Genomic DNA, 27,836 nt, shown 5'->3' on the forward strand with positions numbered 1-27,836 from the left:
AGGCGTGAGAATGTTTTGCTTCCCCATCCGTGTGGTGACTTCTTTACCCGATCTTTGAATGTCTAGGAGCGTGTGTTTGAGCATTTGCACTCAAATCATCAAGGGAAGGATCTTCCAAGGATCCCAGAGCAGTTTTTATACGCTGGTGGAACAAATCTTTCACGTTCCCTGCAGAGGTCAGCTGCCTAGGAGGCTTTAAGGAGCAGCTCTCCAATATTAGGTTCCCTTGAACGCAAGATCAAACGAGGGATTTCTGTGGTCTTATTTACTAATACCCCGTGAAACGCTCGGATTTATTCCCAGTCTCCTTCTTTTCCTTGGGCTTCGTTCCCAACCCACAAGGGGTGATTGGGAGAAACGCTTCGCTTTGCTTCACCTCTGTTAGGTGGCCAAATTAAAACATCATTAATCTGAATCGCCTTTCAAAACTAGTTTGGTGTTTTTCTTCCTCTCCTTTGGTGGCCGGCCGCTCCGTGCTCCTCCGGGTCGGACTGCAGGATGCCAGAGTGGATCCTTAAAAACAGGAGCCCTTTAATTTATGGCTGCTTGGGGTAGCTCCAAAAAAACTAGGCACTTTAAACCCCAAAAAGACGACGTGTTTTCCCCGTTACCATCTGCTGTTGGAGCATCGAGCTTGCTCCGGTGGAAATCTTCCTCTCAAATCTCTTGGATGGGGAGGACCAGCATGTAAAAATAAATAAATAATTGAGGAAGCTTGCCAATTTTTGTTTTTTGAAAGCAGCCAAAAACAGAAGTGTCTGCCAAGCTGAAGGTTATTGTTTTTAATATGCACCGCTGCTATGTTTTTGAACTGTGGGGGTGGCCGGGGAGAGGAGCGTCAAGTAGGCTTTGCAGTGCCATAAAACCCAAGGTAACTTCCCTGTATGCTAATTAACTTGTTCTGCTGCTTCCCAGGAAACATCTGTAAAGTGTCTCTCTCTCTTTTTTTTTTTTTTTTTTTTTAATAAAGTTCCCTGCAAGCTCATCGTCGAAGTTAATCGCCTTCAGCCCGCGAAGAGCTTCAATTTGTCTGGCATGTAAATTTGCACAAGCGCATAGCTGTAGGTGAGGTGTAGTGTGCTTCGTTTCATCTCGTACGGAGTGATCCGAGCCCTGATAACGTCACCGAAGGAGCAGTTTGTAGGCGCTCGGGAGATGTGCTGTTAGTCCTTAACTGATGAGGCTGAAAAACATCCCCAGATTTGACTTTGAAAGAACAAAGAGCAGATGCTGGGACGCTTTTCAGCTATGATAGACCCAAGTCTTACAGGTACACTAAATATGATTTGGAATAATTTTTCTATTTGGAAATAATATAGAAAATAAGTTTTCCATTTGGAAAAAAACTGAGAAACTTTGAATTGAGGTTGACAAGTTATTAAAAAAGCTCTGGGAAAGTTAATTGTCCTGAGGTGAGACTACATATTTGTAACTTTTAGGTAATGTTTGCAAGAATAACAGTCCGAAACCCGTCCATTTTTTTGAAATTGGTTTTGGAGACGCTCACGTGCATCTCCACGTTCATCTCGCGACTCTAAGCTGTCTCAGTGTTGGGTTATGCAGCAATTTGGGCAGAGCAGAGGCTCCCCTGTGGCTCAGCACCCTGAAAGAGCTCTTTCACTTGCTCCTCGCTGCATGAAAGAAGTGTAAAAATAATCTTCAGGACGCTTGGATGAGGGCAAATTGCACCGATTTCCTCCACATCTGGGCAATTTGTCTTTGAAATCGTGCAGGGATCCATTTTTTGACTCTTGTAGCGGTTTAAATTCTAGGCCGTGTGAACTCAGACCGACACGTTTTAAAAACCTTCTGAGCAAAGCGTGGCTTTGAAGTTTGCGCTTCCTTCAGCTTTCTGCAGCATCCCTTGCAGCCTGACTTCTGAGGTGCCTCCAGAGCATCATCCAGAGGGGCCTCTCTGGGAGAAGAAAGCTTCACAGCCCTCCTTCCACCTTTCTTTTCTAGCGAAAACAAGGTTTGAACTTAGTTTGGTTTAAAGAAAATAAAGGAAAAGAAAATACCTCTTCGTAGTTTCAGCCCAGATGCGTGAGTAGCAGGCTTGTGTGCAGCTGCATTAGCCCAGACAGATTCTGTAACCCCTCTCGTTATCGTTAGTGCATGGCAATTACTTAATAGATGTGCAGATAAAGCTGCTGCAAATGGGCCTTCTGCTTGACGTCTGCCTCGTGGAGCTTTCTTTGCAGGTAGGAGAAGTGAGGCAACTTGGCAGCAGGAGCAGGGGAGAGGTAATCTGGGAGCGATTCAGGAATGAAGGCATTACTTCAGTGCTTTGACACTTCCAGTTTAAAAATCCATATATTTTTTTTAATATTTCTTGCCATTTTGCAAGTCTTCTTCCAAAGTCTCTTCGTTTCGGATGATTTTTTTTTAAGTTGTATTTTTTTAACTTTTAGCTTTTAATCTCAGCCCAAGCGCGCGTTTCTTTCTTAACACTTAATTAAAGGTGAAAGGAGGGATTTTGTTAGCATATCGCGGTTTCTCCCTGCTAATAGTTTCAGTGTAAAGTGGTGGAATTTGTGCTACGGATCCAAATAGTTTTTAATAATAAATCCCTGCCAATGATCCATGCTGATGCTGATACAGAATATTGGAGCATTTGCTCTTGCGTTACTGAACAAAACAAACAGAAGAGCCCCCCGCGATATTAAATATGTAAAAAATAGAATTTAAGAGTGTTGGGTGCGTTTATAAATTTAGCTTATAAATGTGAAATGTGTTTGCAGAGCTCTCCAGGAAGAATTTTTCGTGGAGTTAGGCTGGTGGCTGCTCGCTGCTGCAATTTTGGCTTCCTTCGAGGTGCAGGTGAAGCGTTTCTCTCCAAGGAGGCTGAAGAGGAAGGCTAGTAGACACAGTGCTGTCTTCGTGGCAGTCTGGTAGCTTATTACAGAACAAAAAAGGTGGTGATGGGGGAATAATGAACGATAAAACGATTCTTCCTTGGTGCAAAAATTAGGATATAATGGAAGAAGGTGTTAGGAATTCCAATTTCTCCATCTTTTCAGTAGTGACTTAGGTGTGGGCTAAAATGACAGTGTGTATAAGGGTTTTAATTCAAAAAAAGAAAGGTTTTGAAACAGAAAACGTAATCATCGACTTCACAATTTGCTTATAGTCGTTGTTTTCCCCTTTTCATTCAGGATTTTATGAAGGATGGGGCGGCAGCTCTTACCAGGAGGCTTTATTCAGTGAAGTCGGAGCAAGCAGGGCCACTTGGCTAGGCAGCTGGCACTTCTAGACGAGGTTTTATCTTGAATTTCTCTCGCAGGTTTCTGAAGAAGCCTGAACGACAATAGATCAGGTTATTTTAGCAGGGAACTTAGTTGCCCCATGAGGGATTTGCTCACTGTCTGACCTGCAGTGTAGAATTTCTCCTGCTCTCAGCAAGCCAGGGCATTCATCTCCACCATCCAAAACACAACTCAAACGCGCTGGGTTGAGTTTGGCTTCCAGGAAAGCTTCAGTTCTTGGCTTGCAAGAAACAGAAAGGAGTTTTTTTTTTTTTGTGGGGAGCGTGTGTGTGTATGTGTTGCTTTATTTTTTTCCCTCCCACACCCATCCTCGAGGAGGTTAGCTTTCAGATTGCGATCTGTTTCAAGTCTTTTTCTCCCACCCTTTACCTCTCGTTAATTATATCTTTCCATATTTCTGGATTCATTTAAATATGTTTTTTTTTTTTTTTTTTTTTTAAACGTTTGGCTTAATGAGCTGGTTTTCCCAGAATTCAGTACGTATTCTTTTGTGTGGAAGTTCTTGCCTCGAGGGCTTTTTGAGGTGGGGAAGAAAAAAAAAGCACACAACGCTTCGGAGGAAAAGCGTAGACAGAAATCTTCAGTAATTTTTTGCACAAAGTGTTGTGGAAAACACCCTGAGATTGGTTAACCTCTTGCGTAAGGAAGGTTTTGACACTTTTTCAGGTCCTTTTTTGACCTTTTTGGGGTCATTTCACTGCAGAGAGATTTGCAGTAGACCATCAAATGGCTGTTGACTTGATGCGATAGGTATGTAGCTGTTTCCACAACCATGTACGGAGAAGCCACCTCCAACCAGGGGTGCAGTTTGAGCTTCGTGTAGCAGTTCCTGCCAGCAGCTTTTCCCCCAGCTTTTGAGTCTGGGGACAGCACCGTTGTCCCTTAATTGTCCCTTAATGTCCCTTAAAGTCCTGGTTGACCCGCTGATGAGTCTGTGCACGGGAAGCCTCACTGAGCTCGGTGAAAATCTGCAGAGATGAAATGTGTCAGGGATGAAATGCGTAATTCAGAGCAGGCAGTGCGTGTGTGTGTGGTATGTGCATCACCATCCTGGGTGTTTGAGCCGAAGAGAGAGGATTCTGTAATGTAAAGAGGGGGAGAAATAGCCCTTCCTTAGGAAAACCTAAAAGTATCTCGCTTATTCAGACCTTTAGCTGGGAATTTGGGGTAATAGCAATGCCGTAATTTCAAACCAGTCCGATTTAAATAACTTCTGTACGATTTGAATTTGTGATGATGGGATCTGCCATAAATACAATTGCAGCCTGGGACCTGCTTCATGTTCCGCACCATCTCGCTTGCTGCTTGCTTGCTTGTTGCTCAGGTACCTCGCTGCCTCTGCTCACCAGTGTAAGCGACTGCAGAGCCCAGAGATGTCACCTCGAGTCTTAGTTGTGCCCGTGGCTTCAATCCCTTGCTGTTTGCTAGCCGAAAAGGGTTGCTGTTGAGTCTAGGCTGACCTTAGCAATCAATTTAGACCTTGCACAGGATCTTTACGGTTTGTGCAGAGAAGTTCCAGCCCTTGGACGCAGCCTGACTTGCCAAGGTTTAGCCTGACACGTAAATTAAAACCCGTGCCAAGGAGGGGATTGGATGTATGCAGGGATCGGGCAGTTGTGCCATCGCTAACCCCCACACCAATGAACGTGCCACATGGAATAAAGCTAATGGAAACTTTTTGGATCTTTAACCAGGCGTAAAAGCTGTTGTAAGAAGTCAAGGTTGTGTCCTCTTGTACAACAAAACATACTAAAGTGTTTTCTTCTTTTTAGTCCAAGTGGTAAGAAGTTCAGAAGCAAGCCTCAGTTGGCAAGATACCTGGGAAACACTGTTGATCTCAGCAGTTTTGACTTCAGAACGGGAAAGATGATGCCCAGTAAATTGCAGAAGAACAAACAGAGACTAAGGAATGATTCTCTCAATCAAAATAAGGTTTGTTAGTAAAATACTGTGTTTAAGGATATCCTAAGAATTTCCTTTCCTGTAGTTCATTTAGCAATTTCTTTTCTGCTTTAAAGCAGCCTGCTTCTAAGATGTACGTGTATGTTTAATTTTTCGTAGTGGTAGAGATGCAAATTTTTTAAATAGAGGGAATGCTCTGCTACTACCAGAAAATACCAAGGTGATGTTAAGTATGAAACAAAGGTCTGAGTAAGCCAGAAGTTGGCTAAAGGCTATAAAGAGCTCGAAGTTTTAGTCATCTGCCTGAGTAATGTTCTTCTAAACGGTAACAGTTAGGATTGTTGACGTCGGTTTCTTCTGTGCAAGGCTTCAAAATTCCTAAATTCTATGTTCATCTTCCTGTTCTGAGATGAAAAAGTTCACATTTTGAGTATGTGCCAGGAAGCTTGTTTTCTGAGGCAGCTTATCTGTACAAATCCGAATGTCTGGAGCCAAACAAGGCCAGATATTTCTCTGCTTGATTGGGCCTTTGTCAATTGATCTGATTGTTCTCTTCTTGTCTTAGTTCTCTTTGGACAAACACACCCTTTTGAGTACTTAGGAGAATGCGTAAGGTAGATTAAAAATGAAAGTCTGAAGCATAGAGCAGTAAAATAACGGCTGTAGCATGTAAGGACAGGACAAATAAACTTATCAGACCCTCAGATACTCTATTCCTAAACAAAATATAGATTTCTTGTACAACAGTTCTCACAAGTTCACAAGGATTTCGGTAACAACGTTTTTCTTTTGAAAGAGCTTTATTTCTCTGAGGTTTCCTAATTTACAGTAGTGTCTGAAAATACCTAACGAGTTTTAGCTGTGTCTCGTGCACTGTCATTTTTGGTCATCTGCCGCTTGTAATTTGTGACCCAAACATTTCATGCTGATTGCTTTTTATTTAAGTCATGCCTTCAGATTCTTTCATTTCCTTCCCGCAGACGGGAGGCTTTCAAATTAAGACAGCTATTGGGGCTACTCCAAGGAAACGTTTTGGGTGGGCAGTCTGCAGGGGCAGAAATTGCAAAATTTGGTATATAAAATCCAGACGAGACTGTGCTAACTTTGTATTGCTGTGATTTTGGGTGTCGTTCGCAGTAACTCTTTAACTATCAGATTAGAATAAATTAACGCTTTCTCTTTTTTAGGTAAATAACACTTATTATTTGAAAGTGAATGACTGTGTGGCTCATGAGCTTTCAAGAATTTCTGCAGCCTCCGCGATAGTTAAAAAGGGGACCTCAGCTTAATCCTGAAGTTTATGCTTTCTTCCTTCCACCAGACAGTGCCAAACATTGGTTGTGGTCGTCTTGTAGTCCGCCGTGCAGCTGTGCTGCTGGAGGGACCATAAAGGCGAGCCGTGCGTAGGCATGTTTGTGTATAAACTTGCTCATGTTTTATGGCTTGTTTGTTTTTGGACAAACAACTCGCCACGAACGTTTCTAAACTCCTTGGCTCCCCTTCTGTTCCAAGAACGAATATCAAAATAAGACTCTGGCCTTCTTTCTGCGACGTGTCTAGACGGTTAGATTGATGCATCTGGTGGATGGAAACGCTGTCTTGCCCTACCTCTAACTCCAGAGATTCTCATCGTAAGCAGCTTAGAGCTCAATGTCAGAACTGACAGGGGAACCTCTCCTGGTTCGAATTGGAACCGAGGGTAATAGATGCTAGTAAATGCTTTTCACTTTTGACATTCCTGTACGCCATAATAGAGGCTACTATTTAACATGCTATCCGATGATAGATGGCTGCTTAGGATAGGAAAGGCCAGGAAATATATCGAGTTTTTAAAATGTTTTCACGATGGGAGCGTGTTGATGCTTCTGGAAATAGGTCTTCAAAAAGGTAGCGGACTGGAATTCTTTGGAATGTGTTACTGGAGAATAAATAAGATGCTCCTCATGAATAAAAACAAGCAGGGGACACCGATATTTCTGCTGTTTAATGTATTGCTATCGTTCCTAGAGCAGAAGATTTTTGTTAGTGAGCAAGTGATGTAACTCCCACAGGTTTGGGTTGCTGGATGCTGAAGTTTTGTAGGGGTGCTTAAAGCTCAACGTGGCGAACTTCAGGTGGTGAACCTGTGTCTGAGCACTTGAAACGTGTAAAGTCTTTTGGCCAGAAGGCTCAGAAGAGTCCTCTATGCTTTAGGAGAGGTGTTGGCTGTACATCAAGGGATGTTTGCTGCCACTGCCTTCTTTAAGACGGATTGGAAGCTCTTCCCGTGTCAGGAACAAATCTCGTTTATGGTTTGTTGTGAAAAAGAGTTTCTCTGAACATCCGTCCTTTCCTGTTAACTTATGGTTTTTCCCTCTAACTCTGACCATCTGCAGGTGCTGGAGATAGATGAGCTTAGCGAGTTTCTGTCCTAAGGAGTTTATTTGTTGTTCAGCACTCCCAGTGACCGCTTGGTTAGGAGACCAGCAAGCCCAGATGTGAGTGTGATGAGAGGGGAAACAAAGTAAGACAGTAACGAGTGCAATTATAATACTTGGGACTTGATCTGTTCTTAGTTTAAACAATTTATCCTAATGGCCACTTTCGAGTACGTTGCTCTGATTAAAAAGTAGATTGGGCATCTAGTCCTTCAAATGGCATTTCCTGGATAGTTCATTACTCATCAGGGTGTTGCTTTCATTCTCGGGGCTAGGTCATTAATGTAGCTGAACTTAAGTTCTCACACTGCCTGAAGGAATTTAATTTTTTATTTTTTTTTAAAGTTAGTTTAATGGGTATGTTTTAAAAATTCCCCTTTAAGTCATATTACAGGACAAAAGGAACCTGTGGCTTTTTTTCCAGGAACTTGAAACCAAGGCCTCTGCTCCAGAAGTGTCAGCTAAACCAGATTTACCCCCCATGTTGTGGGTGGCTCTGTCATATTACTGTGTTTGTGAACTTTAATAGCTGTTTTACCACGACTACTGATGCTGCTGCAGAGAATGTCCTGGAGGCATGGACTTCAAAGCTTCACGGATGGCTTTGAACTCGATGTCACAAGATCAGGGAAGGCGAAGCTGGGAGGAGAAATAAAGTCTGTCAAGGTTCTGGTCTGGCTCTGGTTGGTGGTTCTGTGCTCATCAGAGCTGCTTTAAATATAAAAAAAAAATATATAGAAAAAGTCTAACATTAGATTTTATTAGACATCAATCAGAGGTTCTGTCAGAGGGTTCACCGTGGGCCCCATATTTGATAGGAGGGACATATTCCTGCTAAAAGCAGGAATAATATTACAAAATATGGGGACTGGCTTCTAGCTGTGAGTTTATGAATAAGAAACGACGGATACCTGGATTTCTGAGGATGACTTCCATGGGAATTTGTGCTTTTAGCCGTATTATATCTAAAGGAGTTAACTGCTCTAGCTGGAAATGAAGAAAGAGGACGTATAAAACAGCAAGGTGTTTTTCAAGGAGTGGTAGGAATAGAAGCAGAAAGACTTCCATCGAAAATAATCTGTTTCTAGAACTCTTTCAGGATTCAGTTCTATGTTCTAGCATACTTCTGCTGCTCTGGAAAATTGTTTTGGCTTTCCTCAGAGGCTGAGTGAATCGATATTAAGCAAAGATTCTCCAAATGCTACAGAGAGAGCTTAAAAATGAGTGTGTGAATTGAGTCATAATGCTAATAGCTAGGAATGTACGTGGTACTCTTGCTAAATCACCTTCTTTGCCATCTGGAGAAAAAATCAGGCCTGAAGTACTGCAACCATCCCTTCATTTAGGTAATACTGAGATAAATATGAAGCATTTCTCTGTTTCTCTTTCCTATCAATTGCATTCCTTAACATTAGGTGGAGGAATTCCTTGTTTTTCTCCTGGAAAGAACTTTATGAGAAAAAAAGCAATTTCTTGGGTTTAGAAACGGGAATTAAGTCTCAGTCTTCAAACCCTCAGTATTTAGATTACGCAATTTGGACGAGATGACTTCATAAAAGACACTGTTAAACAAGCGTGTGCTCTCTAGTTCTTAAAAATCATTAAGTTTCTAAGCTAAACACACGTCCAGATGATGACAGCTAGATACTCACGGTGGATATTCTGTAATGATCTGTATAAAAATGAATTTAAAACTGTTAGAGACTCAGGTTTATTAACATATTAGTAACCAGTAAGTCTTTTCACTACACCTGTCTCAATTTAAATTCTTATTTTAAAAATATCCTCCTTATTTCTAACTTTTTCTTTTAAGAGTTTCCCTCTTTCAGCGCTTTGCTAGGTCAGTCTGACGGGGTGGATCCTCCATCATCAACATGCCCAGCGTTTTAGCACGCTTCTGTCCTTGAGAGGGAGCGTGTGAAGTCCTTCTTTCTGTATGTGTGCAGTGTAACACCTATAAACCAGCCATCAAAAGAATATCTTTGCACAGAAAGTGTGCAGAAAGTAATTTTCAACGTGAAAACCTTCCCGCAGGCAAGGCACTTAATGCCGTATGTCTTCACAAGCCACGATGATTATTACATTGGCTGTTTTTTCAACTTTTTGACTCATCTGTTGGGTGTGGGGAGAGGCAAGTGGGGAAACCTCTTTCTGCAACCTCTCCAGGATGACACAGAGCTAGGAGATTCTTGGTAGAAATAATTTTAAATCATTTTAATTTTAAATCATTTTAATGTGATCTTTGGCTGTAGTCCACTATCAACGTTCACCGTGCAATTTTTATCCAGTGAGCTCAAAGCCAATTATAAAACTTTCTTCTAAGGTCTGAAATACCGGGCAAGAACTTTTCTTCCTTTTGAGCAAATAGCAGTATTTTTTAAGAAAACAAAACCATTTTTGTGTGTCAAAAAATAGATCTATCTTTAAGACAGTCTCACAAAACATGAAGGTGCTTTTTGGTACGTGTTAATTGGGACTTATGTATTATAGGATATTTATTTTCAGTGTCTTATGTGGATGTAAGAACGTGTCTTGCCAGTGACACCCCAGGAAAAATGGGGATTATTTCAGGGAAAACAAGGCAAAATGCAGAAGCAGAGAGGTCTGACTGGTCTTCAGGACTTCTGGGAAATGAGATTACAAAAAAAATAAAGCTTTAGGGGACTGTTCTGCTGGCATGGCACTTCAAACTTGCAGGTAGCTCTTGGATAGATCCATTCAGAGACTCTGAATGGTGTGTAGGTTAATGTGCTTTTGTCTTCAGCAGTCTTGGGGTCTAGGAGGGACTTCCCCATCCCAAATGATTCATCTGGTGGTGTTAGTACCGATGCCTGAATGCCTTTCTGTAGTATCTCCAAGGGTCTGAGGGTTCTGTATGTGCCAAGCTCTTACTGGGGAACTGTTCTATCTGGTGCAAGGGAACCATCTGTTAACAAACCTGATAAAAACTAGCTTTGCCAAAAGGCTTTGCTGAAGTTTATATAGTTTTAGTTTCTTTCCAGAACAAATGACTGCACTGGATTAAAAATCATATTATGGAGGAATTGCTTAGGAAATCTGTGATGAATTAACGAGCAAGTTGCTGTCCTTTAAGATGTGGGACTCTCTAAACTATTCACTACAAGCGTATTTTCACGAAGCTGTCTGTTTTCAGAATGTAAGTCGCTTGCACAAATGACATTTATCATTTACTAAAAGAAAAGGTGGACTTTTGAAGCAGTGTGCTTCTTCCAGAGAAGGTGAGAACGTGGGGAGCTGCTTAAGTGGTACATTTTTCTTTAAAGTTGGGTGGCTGCAAAGGTTAGTTAAGTACAGCATTTCAGGGAAATCTTTACTCCAGAAAAAGCTGCTTTCTTTTGCTCATCAGTAGAGGATGGTTTATCCAACGTTAATTTGTAGGAATTTTATGTGTTATCTCTTGTTAATTCACCTTTTTATTTTATTTTTTTTTTTTAAACAGGGAAAACCAGACTTGAATACGACTTTGCCCATCAGACAAACTGCATCGATTTTCAAGCAGCCTGTCACCAAAGTCACCAACCATCCTAGTAACAAAGTGAGATCCGATCCGCAGCGAGTGACGGAACAGCCACGGCAGGTAAGAATTCATCTCTTTCTGTTGTTACTGTGCAACATTTGAGACAAGCTGAAAATCAAAATATTGTGATTTCCAAGCTGAAAATCAAAATATTTTCAGCTGCGCTTCAATCGCAGATGAGCTATCCTGTCTTGATGGTTACTTATGGAAATACGCTGTAATAAATACCCTTAAAATCCAGAAATAAGTCAGTTCTTATGGAGATTATTTTTGCTTAATCCAAAACTTCATTCAGATTTGACAGAAAAATTCCTCTTGAATTGCAGATATGTGCTGTGTTGTCACAATTGGACCTCAAATACAAAACTTTTTTCACGTGCAGCTTCTTAATTGAAGTCTCTATAAAACATACAGTTGTCATCAAGAACTATTATCGCTTTTATATAGAAGAGCTTTGTGCAAAATCAATTTTAAAATTATCTGAAATCCCTCTTTTTCAGTATAATACTACTACAAATGCAAAACACAGTGACTTAAACTCACCTTACACAAGTTTTTTTTTAGCTGCTTTTCTCTATATCAATGACATCACCTCTTCACATGATGCTTTTTCAGTTTTGTTTTTTATGGGGAGAAGAGCAGAGAAGAAAAGGAAATTTAGTGGAAGGAATAATCAGCTACATAACAGTGTTTATAGGATTTAGGCGTTAGTTTTTAAGTCTGATGAGTATTTTTGGAGTCATAGCATTGCTCTCATCAAACTGAAACATCTTATTCTGGGATGAGAAGAAAATGCAGAGGCATGTTCACGTTTTTGTACGTTGGTATGTCGCTAACTTTTAACAACGTTTCCTTTGAAACTCAGGCTGTCTCTAATATTGAACTTTCAAACCTCTTGAATGCTGTTCTCGTTAGAAATAACATAAGGAATTTAGACTCTGCATCCTCTAAATTCAGGTGAGAAAGAGAAGGAAGAAATATCGAGCCGTATGGGATCATCTTGTTGAGATGTCTTTTAGCAAGATTTGAAGGCCTCAGCTAACCTCACTGTTGGTCCCGTGAAGTTCAACAGGGGCCATGTAAGTGTATCACGTTCAGATCCTAAAGATGCATAATTGCATGTGTCTATTGATTCTCTTCACGTTCTTTGGGTTTTCCTTTTAAACTACTGCACTTGGTGTGTTAGGATGTCTGCTGAACCAGTAGTAATCACTGAAGGGTAAGAAAGTTACGGCATCTTTGTTGCAAGAGACGTGGATGTTTGGTGATCCGTATCTTGATGGATTTCAAATCCTCTTGTGCTTGCCTGTTTCCTCCCAGTTTTCTTTCTTCCAGAATCTTTGCTTGAAATACGTAGTGAACTGAAACCATCTGGAATGCATCCCTTGTCTTTTGAGAACGACTCTCAAGTAAAGACTTGAGGAATAGTCGGTTTTCAAACCCACCCAAGTTAAATCTTTGCTTCTTTAAGTTCTAGCAGGTGAAGCTATAGCAAGATCTTCAAGAAATCCATGTCTGCTGATCACTGCGTCAGCATTTGGGTTTGATCAGCATCCTTTCCCTTTGCTCGCAAGAGTACATCTTCAGAAGAGGACACTTAAAATGTTATTTTTATTCTATAATGTCTTGCTTCATTTGAAGAAATGCGAACTCTACTTGCACTGAATAGAGAATAGTTTATGTCTAATATTAAAGGAAACCTTGAAATGTCTTACTCTTTTGCCTTTCCCCAACCTAAAATGCTGCTTTGAGATCTTATGTTTGTCATGGTGACTGACGCAGGTGGGAAACGTGGAGAAGGGAGAGAATAGTTGGTCACAGTTGCCTTTTACGTAAAGCTTCAATGAGTTCTGAATTAAACTTCCAGTAAAAAATCTGGAACAAAGCAGTTTAGTGTAGATACGCTGTCAATTCCTGGAGAATCTTAAGCGAATTGCCAGATTCCATAAACAATTTCCAGTGATCTGGTTTCTTTACACACAGATTTCCATCACACGTTTTATCAGTATTTCTTTAGGCATTGGTAACTGAAGGTATGTAAATACACAGACATGCACATCTCGTTTGAAAGCATCAAGAAGTTCACTCGGATGCTCTACTTACTGTCTGAATTGTAAATATTAATGGATGTGGTCTTTTGCTTGGTTTTCAAAAAGCAAGGATTCTTTTTTTTTGGTGCGATCAGTTGAGATAAAATAGAAAAACCAGGGCGAGGAGTGAAGTTGCTGGAAAATTTTATTCTTTGTAAAAAGAATAAAAAAATACAAGAAATAAAAAGGAAACAGAAATAAAAAAGAAATAGGAAGGAATAAAACCGACACCTTGGAGCACTTGAGATACAATTGTCAGACAAGTGCAGCCTTGAGTTCTCTTCCAGTTAAACTCTATTTCTCCTCATATAAATGATCCCTACGTGCATCCTCCTTCTCTTATACTCAGACATGTAAACCTCCCAATACGTAGACGTTAAATCAGTGTTGGATAATCAGCTGCTGAAGCACTGACTATTGCCTTTTTGTATGTAAAGCTTACTCAGTTACCATTTCCAGTGTCATTCCTCCCCGTTTCTTCAATTCTTGGCCCCAAATCCCTGACGGGGTTCTTCCTTCTGTATTTCTAGATACACATCTCCAAAAGCCTCGCTTCACTCGTACCTGTTATACCTCCCTTTTCAAAAGACAGCCTCACCAGAGTTCCCTGCAGATTCTCTTTGGCCTTCCTCCTTAGGTAGAGCTGAAAAGAACCGAGCATTGGAGTTCCTTTGGCAGTCAGGAGTTTTCTCGTGACCTGGGAGCGAGCAGACGTGGTTATTAGTGTTGGCAGGGAAGGCGTTTGGCAGCAGCTCTTCTTTAAGCACTAAACCCTGTGGTAGTTCCTGGAAAGATAACAGCTTGCCTGGGATCTGGGTGGAGGTAAAGCTGTCAATTAAAGCAACTGCTGGTTCCACGTATTCAGCGCGATGTTTAGTTGCACACAAATAGCGTCACAAGCTTGTCTAAGACTTTTTCAAGCAACTGCTCTGCGAGACAGCATCTTAAAGGCTTTCAGATTTTTAGACTTCCATAGATTACTGATCATCAGAGCGGAGAACTTCATCCAAGAAGGAGTAGCAATGCTCTGGAGAATTCTGGAAGTACTCGAGTTGTGTGTGTGTGCATTTCGTAAAGGGTCTTCTGATACGCACAAGACTTCTCTAAGTCGTCTTCCCCTAAGAGGCCTCTGTTCCAACACCAGTACCAATCAATCCAGCAGATTTCTCAGATTTTTTGCATCTAATCAGAAAATCTGTTAAATTCCCAAGTAGAAAATCTAGGAGCCTTCACTGCAATTTTCTTCCAAGTGCTTTCACATCTCTTTTTGAAGCATCATCCTGCTCAAACGTATCTTAGTTTTCCATAAGCTTACTTAGCATAGGTTTCCTTACTATTTCTGTGTTGTTTTTTTTTTCTTTGCAGCGTCCACAAATAAGCCAGTATAAGAAGAAGAACCCTGTCAGATTTTTAGTGGGTCCTGCAAAGGAAAAAATAAATGAATAAAAAAGTTTAGCCTCCTAATGATACATTCTTGATAAATTTCAGAGTAATGGTTTGGATTTTAAAAAGTCAGGTTGCCATTGCAGAAACTGAACATCAAGCATTCTGTACCTAATCGGATCGAATGGAGCGGTGCTGAAAATCAGATTTCTTCTTGAAATCAGACTTTTTTTCGCAGACCATAGGTCTGTGTCTTATGTAGAGCACTTAACATCTTCTTCATGTTTTAGAGCTCCTTGGTTCACATTGTTCCACGCTTACTGGCCTTTTTCAGAAGTTTTTTCACCAAGTTCACTCTCCAAACGTGTAGCATACCTGAGGTATTGAGTTAAAGGACCTCAGACTGCCAAGGACTTGATTAATCGCCTGTTAATTCTGCTGTATAATGTTGCTTGTGGTGATAGAGAGAGCTTGAAACCACGCTAGTAAAATAAACTAACTTAAGTGGTGATTATAAAACCGAATTTGCAAAAGGTTCAGCTCTATCTTCCTGATACATTTGGCTAAAAAAAAAATAAATCCGTGAGCATGGATCAACTGTTTAAAACGCATCCAGCCTCCTCTTTGAAGCTTCCTTCAAGAAGAGCAAGTAATCAGTTAATACTGTGTGATCTGATTCCTCTAGTGCTATGGCAGATAGCCACCTTTCAAAAAACCACCTGAGGATAAACCTGCCGGTATTCACTTTATAAAACCACCTGAGGATAAACCTGTTCGATTTGCCTATAAAATAATCTGTCTTCAGGCCAAAAGTTCTCTTCGCAATTGATTTGAAAGTCTATCTTATCCTTAGCAGACTTTATAGATACTTGCCGTGGATTGTATTGCGATGAATTATTGAATAAGATGATAGATCACAAGCTAAATGCGACCACAGTCACTTTTTGCATAAGATAGGTGCAGTCTCAAAAGCCTAATTTACCCGAAAAATGGCAGGATGGCGAATAGACGTAATTTTATTTCCTGCGGATGAACTTAAAAGATCCAAAATCAGGTTGGGTTGGAAAACTGAAGCTTGTCGGTTGATGGCTGTTAGAACTATCAAAAAAGAGGGATGGAAGGAACCTGAGGAGGTGAAGTTCCACCTCCCAAGCCCGTCGAGAAGCTCTGACGTTTTGTTTGGCAATGATGGGTGTAGGAGAGCTGAGCAACTCACAGGGTGTAAAAAGATGAAAAGTTTTCCAGCTTTCTGGAGGAATTCTCATTCATTTAAAAATCTTCCACGGACGTTTTGAAAAGCCCACTTTATAATCATATTTCCTCATGAATCGCTTGCAACAGCATTGAGTTGAGCAGTTCCCAAATGATAAAAAAGAACCAATGGTGGAGGAAGCAATATTTTACCGTTCTCCAAATAAAGGACTCCAGCAGCACATCTGCAGCTCAGGGCTACCATTATCGGGCCGCAGAAGAACAAGGAAGTGAAAAGAAAAGGCTGCTCCACCCTGGGGACCTTGGCACGGCGTTCCCATATCAGAAGAACACCGGGTTGCCCTCCAGAGAGTAAGTTTGGGTGCTGAGGGATGCAGTTCTCCCTCTGCAGGATGTTCTTGCGTAAGGGGTCACTTCTGGCATGACGCACGCTGACTAATTTCCCAGGAAATGGGGCGCTTGGCTGCTGGCTGGGTCTGAACCCAGCCCGCTCAAGCACTGCTAAATGAAGGGTTTGGGTTTTAGGCTCTTTGCCGCGTGTTTTTCCTAACCCCCAGGCTTCGGGAGAAATTGCAATGGGGCCGTTTGTCATCCTGCAACAGGACCAATGCCCCTGACTGACGGATGGATGCTCGGAAGGGTTATTCGTTCTGCATTAGTGATGAAATATCGCGCCGTAAGAATGATGAATCTTGAAATGCGGTCCTTTTCTCATTCCTTCCTCCTCCTGCTCCCATCAGGATTCTCATCGCTGCCTACCAGGGGCATGTTTGCTAATGCCTCTCTCCCGGAGGCGTGGATCTGGCTTTTCTGGCTGCGCTGGTGCAGCCTCAGCAGGCAGCCGAGGAGAGGAGCGGATCCTCCTCGTGGTGCTCCCAGGGGTGGATTGGAGGTTTCTTTCCTCTTCTTTTCCCCGGCTCCATAACGCTGAGAGAGGTGCAGGTTAAATAATGTAAGCTATTTTTAGGGCTGTAACTGAAGAGGCAGATGCTCCGTGCCTCCAGCCTCGCAGGATCTTTTTCGGTCGCGTGAACGCGCGCTTCTGTGGCTGAATATTGCGTCTGCATCTTGTATGTGAAGTGACAAAAGCTTTCCGAAGTCCTACAGGCTTCAAGATGGGAAGCTAATCCCTTTTTAACCAGCTTCCATCGCAGTCTTGCTAGATATAAAAAGGTCTTTTAAAAATAATAGTCACGGTCAATCTGCAGCCCAGAACTTCAGGATTTATCTTCGGACATATAAGGTAGGAGCGAAGAAGGAAATCTGTATCACTAAAAAAACCTCCCTTAAATCAAGAAATGAGAAATGGAAGCGTGTTCCCAGCTAATAAACTAAACAACGGAAAGAGAATGTGAATTTAGTTCGTGTTACCTTCCTAGAAGTGAAAAGATTTGATCCTGTTCCTAGAAAAGTCAAGATTTACCTACACAGCAATGGAAAGGGCCAGGTCGTGGAGCCAGTGTAGGTTTGAGGGGGTACAGCTGCTGGGCAGCTTCATTTGGTGATCTGTGCTGCTGTAACCTGCAGCATCACACAGATTTCCAGCAGCAGATAGGATATTCACTTTTCCACACCTTTGCAAGCTGCGTGTTGTATATTGTTCCGATGTTCCTTTGATTACGAGCACAGTTTATTTCCATGAGCTGATTTATTTCGTATTCTAATGGGGATCTCGTTTGCTTCTGCAGCTTTTCTGGGAGAAGAGGCTACAAGGCCTCAGCGCGTCGGATGTCAGCGAACAAATCATAAAATCCATGGAGCTCCCCAAGGGTCTTCAAGGTACTGTGCTCACGCTTCAGATTCACAAAGCAGCTTGGGCTTAACAGGGACAGACTTTTAGATGCTCTGAACGAGCGTTTCAGTTTCCCATCAGATTTAGTAAACTTCAAATTGTAAATGTGCTTGCTGACAAAATACCTCAACCTCCAAAACTCTCTTTATTTTTAGCAGTTAATATAAACCACACTGCAGAACTGTACTCTCGCTGGTGAAAGTTGATCTAAAATATGATCAAATCGCTGGTCAGAATTAATAACGTTGTTCCGCTGCCTAGGAGACTTTCGCAGGAACTTGAGGGCTGTAAAAATCTTCAGTGGGCGTTTTTCACACTTAACACCTTGTAGGATTCAAGCAGAGACTGTGCTGGTGTGGATTAACATGGTGAAGTTGCAGATGAACTGTTTGAGGACGTGACTGATAAATCGACGATGTGATCAGCTTTATTAAAAAAATCATGATGCTGTAATTGCTACTGCAAGTAAAAAAAAAAAAAAAATTAAAAAAATCCAGCCAATTCTAGCGGTGAGCTGCCTTGTGAAATGTTATTGCAAAGCTGTTTTTTATAGAATTTATCCTTATTTTAGGAGTTGGCCCAGGTAACAACGACGATACCTTGTTGTCGGCTGTTGCCAGCGCTTTGCACACCAGTTCGGCACCCATCACGGGCCAGCTCTCCGCAGCGGTGGAGAAGAACCCAGCCGTCTGGCTCAACACATCTCAACCCCTCTGCAAAGCTTTCATAGTCACAGACGATGACATTAGGTGAGTTTTTATCGAGTCTTCAAGAAAAGGGGAGGCTGCTGGAGCCCAAGGAACATTTGGATTCTCTGAAAATAGCTGCCAGCTTGAATCACGTTTAATTTGAAGTATTCCTGGTCATGTAATGATGATAAATCTATTTCGTAATCAGAGTAAAATACAAAATTTCATCTTTCAGTTCAGCAAACATTTTAAATCTCCTCCTCTAAATGCCTGATTAAGAATTAACCACGCTTCCATATCAGCAGGGATAAGCACTTAACATTTTTCAGTTGTGGGATACGGCTTCTAAATGCTAGTCCTGTGCAAGGTAAGGGTGTAAAATGAGCATGGTGTTGTTCCCAGGGGTGTTTACATGTCAATCTTGGTCTCTTTAGGCAGGTTTTTGGTATTCCCTGTCAACTGGCTTCTCCCATACGAGTCTGAGATCATTTATCTTGAGATTGCTGATTCACAGCTTGTTCGTAGCTTTTTTTTTTCCTGACCTGCACATCGTTATCTTCTTTTTGTAACCGCACTATTGAGTTATCTCCGTTTCTGTAAAAGGCTCGGGGTGACATCCTTGAGTCTCTATTAGATAAAAAGCTTTAACTAGTTTTCCTCTTCTGGGGTGGATCGGGGAATGGCATCCTCTGAAAGGAACAGAGGGATTGCTCTCCTAGTTTCTGAAAATCCTACCTTTTGGTTTTCAAGAGCCCTTTCTCTTGCTCAGGCTAGGTTCTTTGCTGAACGATCGCTGTTGCCCATTAGGTGTTGTTCCTGAGATTTCTCGGGTTTCTTGACAAATGGCCTGTTGAAATTGCATGTTAATAGGACTTCTGCTTTTCCCTGTAAGCAGCCGTAACCTGCTAAATTCACCAGAGCATAGCGATAAATGAAGTATGTCTGGCAGCGTCACGCTCTGCGCGGTAGTGGGTAAGAAAAATTACCTCTTAATCTGTCCAAAAGCCAAGTGGCATTTAACATCAGACAGGGATGGAGAGTAATTCAAATTTAGGGCTCTCCAAGTCGGCTTAGCTTGGAGCTAAGCATGCCGTCGTCTTCAGCTATTTGAACCTCGATCCGAGCTAGTCAGCTGGAGCTTGGTAGCTCACGATATTCCTCAGTGCCCTGCACAAATCTTGCTCTGTGTGGCAGACCGAAGCCACGAGAACTACAAAGTGCCAAAGGGAGGAAATGAGAGGATGCTGTTGCAGCCTGAGCTCTCCTCATGATTAAGAAACTCGTAAGGTAAAATGATCACACCCTTCTGCGTTGCAGAGAGGTAAAAACCTAAATAAGCAATGGCATCAACCTTCTGACCCCATTTTCTAATGATGAGTTTGATAGGGAGCATGTCAGCAAAGTAGGCAGCTGAGAATATGTCACTGCTGTTTAGATTTGCTGTGTCAGCAGTGGTTAATTTCTGCTGAGAGGGGAGGAGAGAAGATCTTTGTGAGATGACGTTTGGGAGAGCTGTGTGTGTGGGGAGTCAGCGGATGGCCCTAAACCTGAATTTAATTCTGAGCACTAAGGAAATCGCCTGAATGCGACGTTTATGCGCAGTCCTGCTGCATGAAGCAGCTTTCCCGTGAAAATATGGTCGGAATTTGAATGAATTTCTGCGTTAGGGGGAGCATCTCTTTAACGCTCGCTTGCTTTTGAAGACAATAGCATAAATACTATAGGATGAGGAGTGTGTCTTGGCAGGAGGAAGGCTGAAAAGAGCATGTGGCTGCGGAGCTGCTCAGTGGAGATAGTCTGAGCCTTAGGATTTTACTTAAAGATGAGCGCTTCTTAGTAGCACGCTGTTTTTTTTTTGCTGTTGGTTCTTAAATATTTGCTCTCGGTAGCTCCCCGTGCTTTAAAAGTAATACTGCTTGTATAAACAGAGCTGGGTTTTTAATGCTTAAATCCATTTGCTAGCAGAGCAGCCTGCTCAGGCCTGGAAGTGCCGCGAGCTGTTTTATGGTTATTGCTGCCAGGGAGATTAACTGGCTGCCTGACGATTTGGGAATGAGCTAACTTGGGAAAGCTCTGTCTTCACCTGACCTTGGGAGGTGAGGAAGAAGAATCTCACGAGGAGGCCGCATGCCCTGCTAACAGGAACCTTAACAGCCCTTAATAACAGGAGCTGGTCCAATATACGTGACGTTGGCTGGCACTTCTGTGTCTTGTGGGAGTTAAATACCACGGATATTGGGTTCGAGGTGGTAGGAAGGAAACTTGTTGGTTTGTTTTGGTTATATTTCATCTTATTTGAGGTCTTGGGATCGCTTTCATTCAATTAACAAATACCAAAGTTGCTATTCTATGTGACAACGGAGAAATAAAACAGGTTACAAGGCATTTTCGGTTCAGTTCTCTGCCCAGGGGTCTGAAAGATCAGTGGGCACTGCAACTTAACAGCTCTGGGAGACAGCGAGCTGTCTGTGGAGGACAGCAAACAACGACAGGAAACAGCTGGAAGACAGAAAACAATTTCTGTACCGAGCTGCTGGTTTGTTCTGCACTTCTTTTGCTATCTCTGTGAGCAGACAGCCTCCTCCGAAGTGCTGGCAGTAGCTGCAGCGGTAAAACTGAACAGCTTTAGAGGCTGGTGCTCCTGAGAGGCTTCTGGCTTGTGCAGCATGCTAGATATCACTCCTGCTCTTCGAAGATTTGATATTCTTCCTATCTGTCCTGACATCCTAAATAGCTGCAGGGTGCACTCAAACAAATGTTTTCCTGTGCTGCCTGTGCCTGTTTCTGATGAGTTCTGGTCATTTTTAAGCATATATATATATATTTTTATTTTTTAGAAAACATAGCTTGATAGAACAGGTGTATTTTTGAGTTTAAAAAAAAAATAAATGTTCTTTTGCAAAAGTTGTGTTCTCTTGGGAAAACTTCAAAAGAGGACTCCTTGTTTTCAGGTAACACAGGAAAGGTAAATTTTACCTTCCAAGCTAAACATTGACTCAAAATGCCTTAAATTGTTGGAGACATCTGAGGGAAGATGTTTGAAATAGCTCAGCAGGGAAACAACCATTTGTTGCTGCTGCCCAAAATGCATCAGTGACTGGTAGATAATAGTTGAACGTGAAGGTAATATATTAAAGAACTAATCAGTATGGGTTAAAAAAACAATCCTGAGTCATTGTTTATCCATGTAGCATGCTCCAAGGATGATGATATGCTTGAAGGATTGACAATTCTGCCCCTTCTCTGCTTTCAGGAAACAAGAAGAGCGGGTGCAACAAGTGCGTAAGAAACTGGAGGAAGCACTAATGGCAGACATTCTGTCACGGGCGGCTGATACGACAAAAGATCTAGAGGTAGAAATGGATAACGGAGATGAAGCATAAAAAGAAATCAGGTGAGTCAGATCTCCAGGAGGGGCACGCTCAGATTTCCCCATCTCATCCGCCAGCGTATCACGCAGCAGCAGCCCCATGTTCTCTCAGCACGTTTGTTAGTGCACTGCATCAGCAGGGGCAGTTTTGCATATTTAGAAATGAATATTTTCACATTGAATGCTACGCAGATCGCTGGGGGAGGAAGAAAGTGTTTTTCATCCTTTAGGGTAAAAGCCCAGTCTCTGGAAACCGTTACAGGTGAATCTTTTAATGCTTAGTAGGTGCTGAAAAAAGGGGTAAAGCAATCAAAGTAAATGTCCTGCTGTTCCTCAGACTTTAATTTAGTTCCCAAAACTTTTCTATTTATTTTTAAATGGATAATACTTACGAATATTAATTCACGCATTCGTTAATTCATGTTTCTAATGCACATTTTTATTACTTATGGAATGAGTGCAACGTAAATTTGCTCTTTATGTTGTGTACGAGAGCTATTTGGCAGTGTTGTTTAGCCCAGTTAACAGGCCAGTAACCTTCCTTCTAATTACTTGAAGTTCTAGATATTTACTGTCAGACTCTTAATCCCTGAATATTTCTCCTCTAAAAGCCTAATTATGGGTAACATTAAAGGAAGTCAGGCAAGAACGCTGATTTAAGGTGTGAAATTTCGAACCTTTGCCATTTTCGACTCAAATTGTCAATCTGAACTCCTTAATTTAGCGTGAAATAATTACTCTGTAATGGAGTCGCAGAAGTGGTTATTTTTGCACCAATGCTGCGGTTCTCGGTAGAAATCAGTTGGATCAGCAGACCTTGATTTTCATCCGCTCCTTACCTATTTACCTGTACTTAGTGTGTTGGCTGTATTCTCTAAAACCCCTGCTTTCTGCCCTAATGACTTTCATTATAGATTTGAACAAGAGTTTTAAGTGGATTAGTAAAGCAGCTCGAAAGATGAGTCTTTTCCCTACTAATTTTTTTCCCTAATAATTCCCAGACTAATTTTCCAGTCTGATCCGTTGATATTAAGAAACTTTTTATGTACTAATTATTCCGTGTTTAAAAATGAGAATCCAGAAAGTGATTTTAGGTTGTAATGAAACACCCCGGAATGCAGGAGGGTGTGTGGTAGAAGAGGTTGAACCTTTAAACCATGTCGTGTTGTGGTTGTGCTTAATAAAAAAAAATAACTAGGCGCTTGCAGGAGTCTTAACAACTGAGCAGCTACTTATGTGGTGTTAATTTTTTTTATTACTCACTAGGAACAATTTATAATGTGCTCTTCATACAGAGCTAAAGCACAGCTGTAACTGTTCAAGCAAAGTCGCTCTAATTGATGCAACCACCTGCCTTTGCTTTTCCAAAAGGGCTTCTTTCTTTCTCTCTTGCAGGTACTTTTAACTGACTTGTCCCAGGAGGAAATTCCCAAAAGCCAGAGGCACTTTTTCCTTCGGTCTTTCGTTATAAGAAGAAACGGACCCATGCACATTTATATAGCTTTCTAATAGCATTAAAACCAATGCCTTTTTTAGACTCCTATTTTTGATGTATATATCTTATTTGAAAAGCAACTTTATTTTGTGTCCTATGACTTAAAGTCCTTTTTTAAGTATCAAACATTACCCTTAATCTAAAGCTGAGCTTTTGATGCCAGGTTGCAAACCTACTGGAATTATATTGCCTGTATTAAATATTTGTTGGTTGTTTTTTTTTTTTTTTTTTTTCCTGTGGTCTTTAGTAAGGATGGATCAGGAGCGCAGAGTGATTTCCCAATTAAAGATTATTGTGACTCTGTATATAAACAGATTTTTATACCTATGGGTGAAAACACCCGTACATTCTTCCGTCATCACTGTAAAGAGAAATAAAAGATTATATTCCAATCAGTTGAAAAGTTGTCGTGTTGTGGATAGAGTAAGTGAAAACAGTCCCTGCTCGTATTTGGTTTGCTTGGCCAGGTGCTGGGTAGGCTGGGAAGGGTGGATGTCAAAAAGTTCTCTCTTTGCCCAGAGCACTGCCTCGGGAAAGCTGTCTGATCTCGGGAGCAGTTGTGGATTTTTCACTTGAGCTGAAGTACAATTGCATTCCCCCTGAGCAAGAGGAGTGCTAAAAATAAGTAGCCGGCATGACTTTACAGAGTTCTGCTCTGAGGTTGAAGTGAAACTGGGAAGAAAGTGGCTTCGGTGCAGAATGCAGCAGGTGCTGAAACTCGTTTTTGTTTCTGTCTGCTGAGACAGAGCAGCAGGACACTGGGCTGGCCCTTTCTGGGGGAAATGCATCCGTGCTGCAGTGCCTAGTAACGTTTCAGAACACAAGGTAAGGGCTTGATGGGTAGATTTCAGAAGGTAGAACTGTGGGGAAGGCTAGTAAATATATATTGCCACAGATAATTAGTTGAATTGAAAAAAAAAAAAAAAAAAGCTTATATATACTCTGTGCTAGTTCCAGAGTTGTTTTGTGTAATTACTGATCAAAAGCTCCTGGATGAGGATGTGAGTGACTTCTCCCATGTAGCCGTACAATGCAGTCTCATTTTAGGGATGAAAATACCAGGACGTTACACTTAGGTGACTGAAGTCCAATAAAACTGGCCCAGAAGTGGCTTTAGAGGCTCTTCCCAGCTAAAATGTTTCATGTCAGAGCAAAAAGCAGACCCAACTCTTTGAGGAGAGTTGCTCCCAAAAGTAGTGGTTTAACCATGCCTTGTAGTTTCCTTGTCCTTATTATGCCTTGTCACTTGTTTGGGTGAGCAACACCGCTGCCAGAGGTAGTTGGAAAGCCCTTAAGGAGAAAATGGCTGATGGTTTAGTCCTCTTACTTTTCAGCTTTATCTTGTCACAGATAGATTTGACAAGCGATATAAGGCTGCTGGTGTGTAAAACTGCGAGCGCTTTGTGTTAAAAGCAGATGTCAAAACAAGAAAGCAGGAATGATTCAGTTGCTGTTTAAGGGGCTTATTTGGAGAACTCAGAAAGTTCACAGCACTCAGAGCTCTGAAACCCAGTCCGTTGTGGACACCTGTGCCCATGAACAGCTCTGGTGGCCTCTTTCAGAACCAGACAACTGTTTTAAAACCCATTTTTCCTCTACTTTCAGTTTCTTTAGAACAAGAGCACCCAAAAGACGGCTTAAATGCCACGATTTGCTCTTCTCACCCATGCTGCCAGTGTCTGGGACGGGCTCAGCTCTGGGTTTATGTGAAGTAGGGCAGCGAGAGACAAATTTGTCTCTCTTGACGAGCTGCTGCCATTAAATCGGTGCCGCTCATGGTGACATTTATCACAATATTCCCCTCCGATTTTCCCTCCAGCAGGACCTGTTCCTGTGCTGGTTTATACTGAACTTTTCGGTAATAAATATGATTTAGAGCATGTATATATTATGTAGTTGCTACAGTTCTTTAAAGGATGCGTCAGTTCCCTTCAGCCACCGCTTGGGTTCCTGCTTCTCCCCAGCCCTCCCTGACGGAGGACTGCTTTGTGAGGTAAATATTTGAAGGTTTCTTGATGAAAACCCCATACCCAACGTGACACCAGCAGTTTAGGTCAGGGTGTTGAAGAAAAGCGGAATGGAAACGCTCTGAAGGGCTGTGCTGAGGCCCGAGGCCGCCCCCAGGGGCCGCTGCCGCTCCAGGCTCGGCGCCGCCATGGCGGGAGCGGGCTCCCCTCAGGCGGGGCCGCCGCTGAGGTGTCACCGCTCCGAGGGGACATCGTTCACCACAAAAACCTACTTTTTTTTCTTTGAAAAGTAAACACGCTGACCCAAAGCATCTCCCTCCCGAGCGGGTTTGCTCTTTGCCAAGTTTAAGCACGCTAAATGAAAAGATCAATCTCTCCTGAGCAAGGGTTTTCCTATTTTGGTAAAAATAGCAAAGTGAACGATGCAGTGCTTCCAAATTTCTCCTCAGCCCTGTGTCATTTAACCAGTTCTAACCAAATTCACAAGCAGATGCAGTTACCCTAAACCTGCACGTGAAACACTCTGCCAGGTGTTTTTCGGTACCCGTGTGGCTTTCAGCTCGTCACCTGGGGGCAGTTTGTCCTAAAATTTTGCCAAAGACTCCTGCCTGATAAACATTTAGGGACATTTTTTCTGTTTATTGACCCTTTCTGTTTGGGGGACAGACAGAAAGCCTGTCAGAGCTCTGCCCCTGGGGTCTGACCTTCGGCTGCAAACTGGTGGCTTTCTTCTGAGGTGCTAAGTCCTGGCCTACAAAGTGGGAACGCTGCCCCTAAAATATTTCTGATATTTTTACCATGTTAATAAGAGCTCCTGCAGCTGAATTTGAACCTGGAAAGGCGGAAAGTAACAAAAAGGGAAATTGCATTAGCATGAGGCTGAATGAGGAGTGATTCCCATTCTATTTCCTCTGCCGCTTTTCCCCGGCTAGGTGGCAAAACGCATTCAGGAAAGTTTCATCCTGAGGACAGAGGGGAAAGATCAGCCCAGGTAAGGGCAGAGGGCATGAGCACTTACCTGGGAAGCTACAGCCAGGACAGAGCCTCGGGAAGCCCTTATGGACAATTTTAGCCCATACTCATTCCTTGTGACTGCAGCTTAAAACAGAAGCATCGATTCCTGGCCCAGGACTCATTTTAGTCTCTGAATAATTACATTCACATTTGTCTCTGGGGAAAATTCGTAGTAAAAAGTAAGCCCAAGCTTCTCCCCATCAACAATGACTACTTCTCCAAGGTTTCCATCGAAGGAAAGGCCCTCAGATTCGCATCCTCAAATCCCGAGATCAGCAGTTCAGCAGGCCATTTAGCATGGCTCTGTTTTCACGAAGGATCCCAAATCGCTGGCAGTTTTATGGCCCTCAATCCTGCTTATTTCAATCCTGAAGCTCTGTCAGCCCCTGTTAAACGTCAAAGAGTTGCCAGTTTAGCAAGAACTAGTTTTACGATGCCTTCTTGCTTCCCGGCATCCTCTTAATCCATCTCCAACCACTGCAGTGGCCCACATCTGTCATTCCTGGTAATTTAGTCATTTTATGGAGAGAAAGCTTGCAACCTTGTTGGCCTCCAGCCAAAGCACCTTGCTGGAGGTTGTGCAAGGAGAGGAGGCAGGCTGGCTCAGCACCTGACGCCGAAATCGCCGCTGGGGGTGAGGAGGTGGGGTGCTGTGTCATATTCCCACCCATCCTGTCACCTCTGAACGAGTAATAACGAGGGTAGAGGTCTCTCAGTCCTCAAAATGCCGCTGTGAGGTTGGGATCGCAGATGAAATTGGGTGTGCTGCCTGTTCCCGGGCACTTTGCCACCACGCTGGGTCCCTCCAGCTCCAGCAGCCTCCTTCCCCTCTGCGCTGCTGGCACACGCTGCTTTCTGCCAATGAGGAGAAATCAAAATAATCTATTAAGTATTTAATGGAGAGATTACTGTGCTGGGGGTCCAGAAGGAGCAGCGTTTGGCCGTTACGATTAAAATCACTAGTGATAACTTCCATCCTTAACACAGCTCACATCTGCAGCTACCGGAGAAAATGAAGCACTTGGGTGCCGAGCAAGGTCACGAAGCGAAGAAAAGCCCTACAACTTGTCTTCTGACCTACCTAGGGCTTCTTAGGGCTGCAGGTTGGCTCCGTGGCACCCTAAACACTGGCTTTGCACCCACCTGAGAGCTCAGCTCCACGTCCCGGTCCCGCTGCAGGGCTCCCCGTGGGCACCACTGTCCACATTTTGTCCCGGCGCTGCGCGGCGCTTGGCGAACGAATGAAGCAGCACCCTTCAAGGGCTTCACCACGCCGGGAAGTTTGCCAACAGACCGGCAATAGACTAATTATTTCCCAAAAAAGTTATTCCGCTGCAAGCCCCCTGTGGAAATTTGTTCCAGATTGTAATGATTATTTTTTTATTATTATTATTATTATTTTTTTTTTTCAAATTTAGCTCAGTCCGCCTCCAGATGGGGAAAAATTAATGATTTCAGATCGAGAGAGTTCACGCAGGGGTAGATACCAAAATAACTCGTAGGGAACAATTATTCCGACACATCTATTTTGGGAAATTTCCCAGAGCAGCACGGCACGGGGAGCGCGAGTGGTACCTGGGTGAGCGCAGAGCACACGGAGCCTCCCGGGGACAGCTGGACACCACATTTTGGAGGGACAAAACAAACACAGATCTATATTATTTTTTCCCTTAGTAGAAGAATGAAGTTACAGTGAAAAGA

The 27,836-nt window shown here is 42.5% G+C and overlaps 1 protein-coding gene across 1 annotated transcript in view; it reads left to right on the plus strand.

The window, feature by feature from the left end:
- LOC311427792 (methyl-CpG-binding domain protein 2) overlaps window positions 1-23,557 on the plus strand; it is a 28,281-nt gene extending 4,724 nt beyond the window's left edge. The window contains exons 2-7 of the mRNA XM_084505365.1: window positions 5,039-5,198; window positions 11,046-11,183; window positions 17,497-17,587; window positions 18,172-18,349; window positions 21,543-21,683; window positions 23,055-23,557. Of these exons, the coding sequence (XP_084361491.1) occupies window positions 5,039-5,198; window positions 11,046-11,183; window positions 17,497-17,587; window positions 18,172-18,349; window positions 21,543-21,672 (697 nt within the window). The 3' untranslated portion in view covers window positions 21,673-21,683; window positions 23,055-23,557. The remainder of the gene's footprint in view (window positions 1-5,038; window positions 5,199-11,045; window positions 11,184-17,496; window positions 17,588-18,171; window positions 18,350-21,542; window positions 21,684-23,054) is intronic.
- The last annotated feature ends 4,279 nt before the right edge of the window (window positions 23,558-27,836 follow it).

This window comes from Aythya ferina, assembly GCF_964211825.1.
Source record: "Aythya ferina genome assembly, chromosome: Z".
Classification (NCBI taxonomy): domain Eukaryota; kingdom Metazoa; phylum Chordata; class Aves; order Anseriformes; family Anatidae; genus Aythya; species Aythya ferina.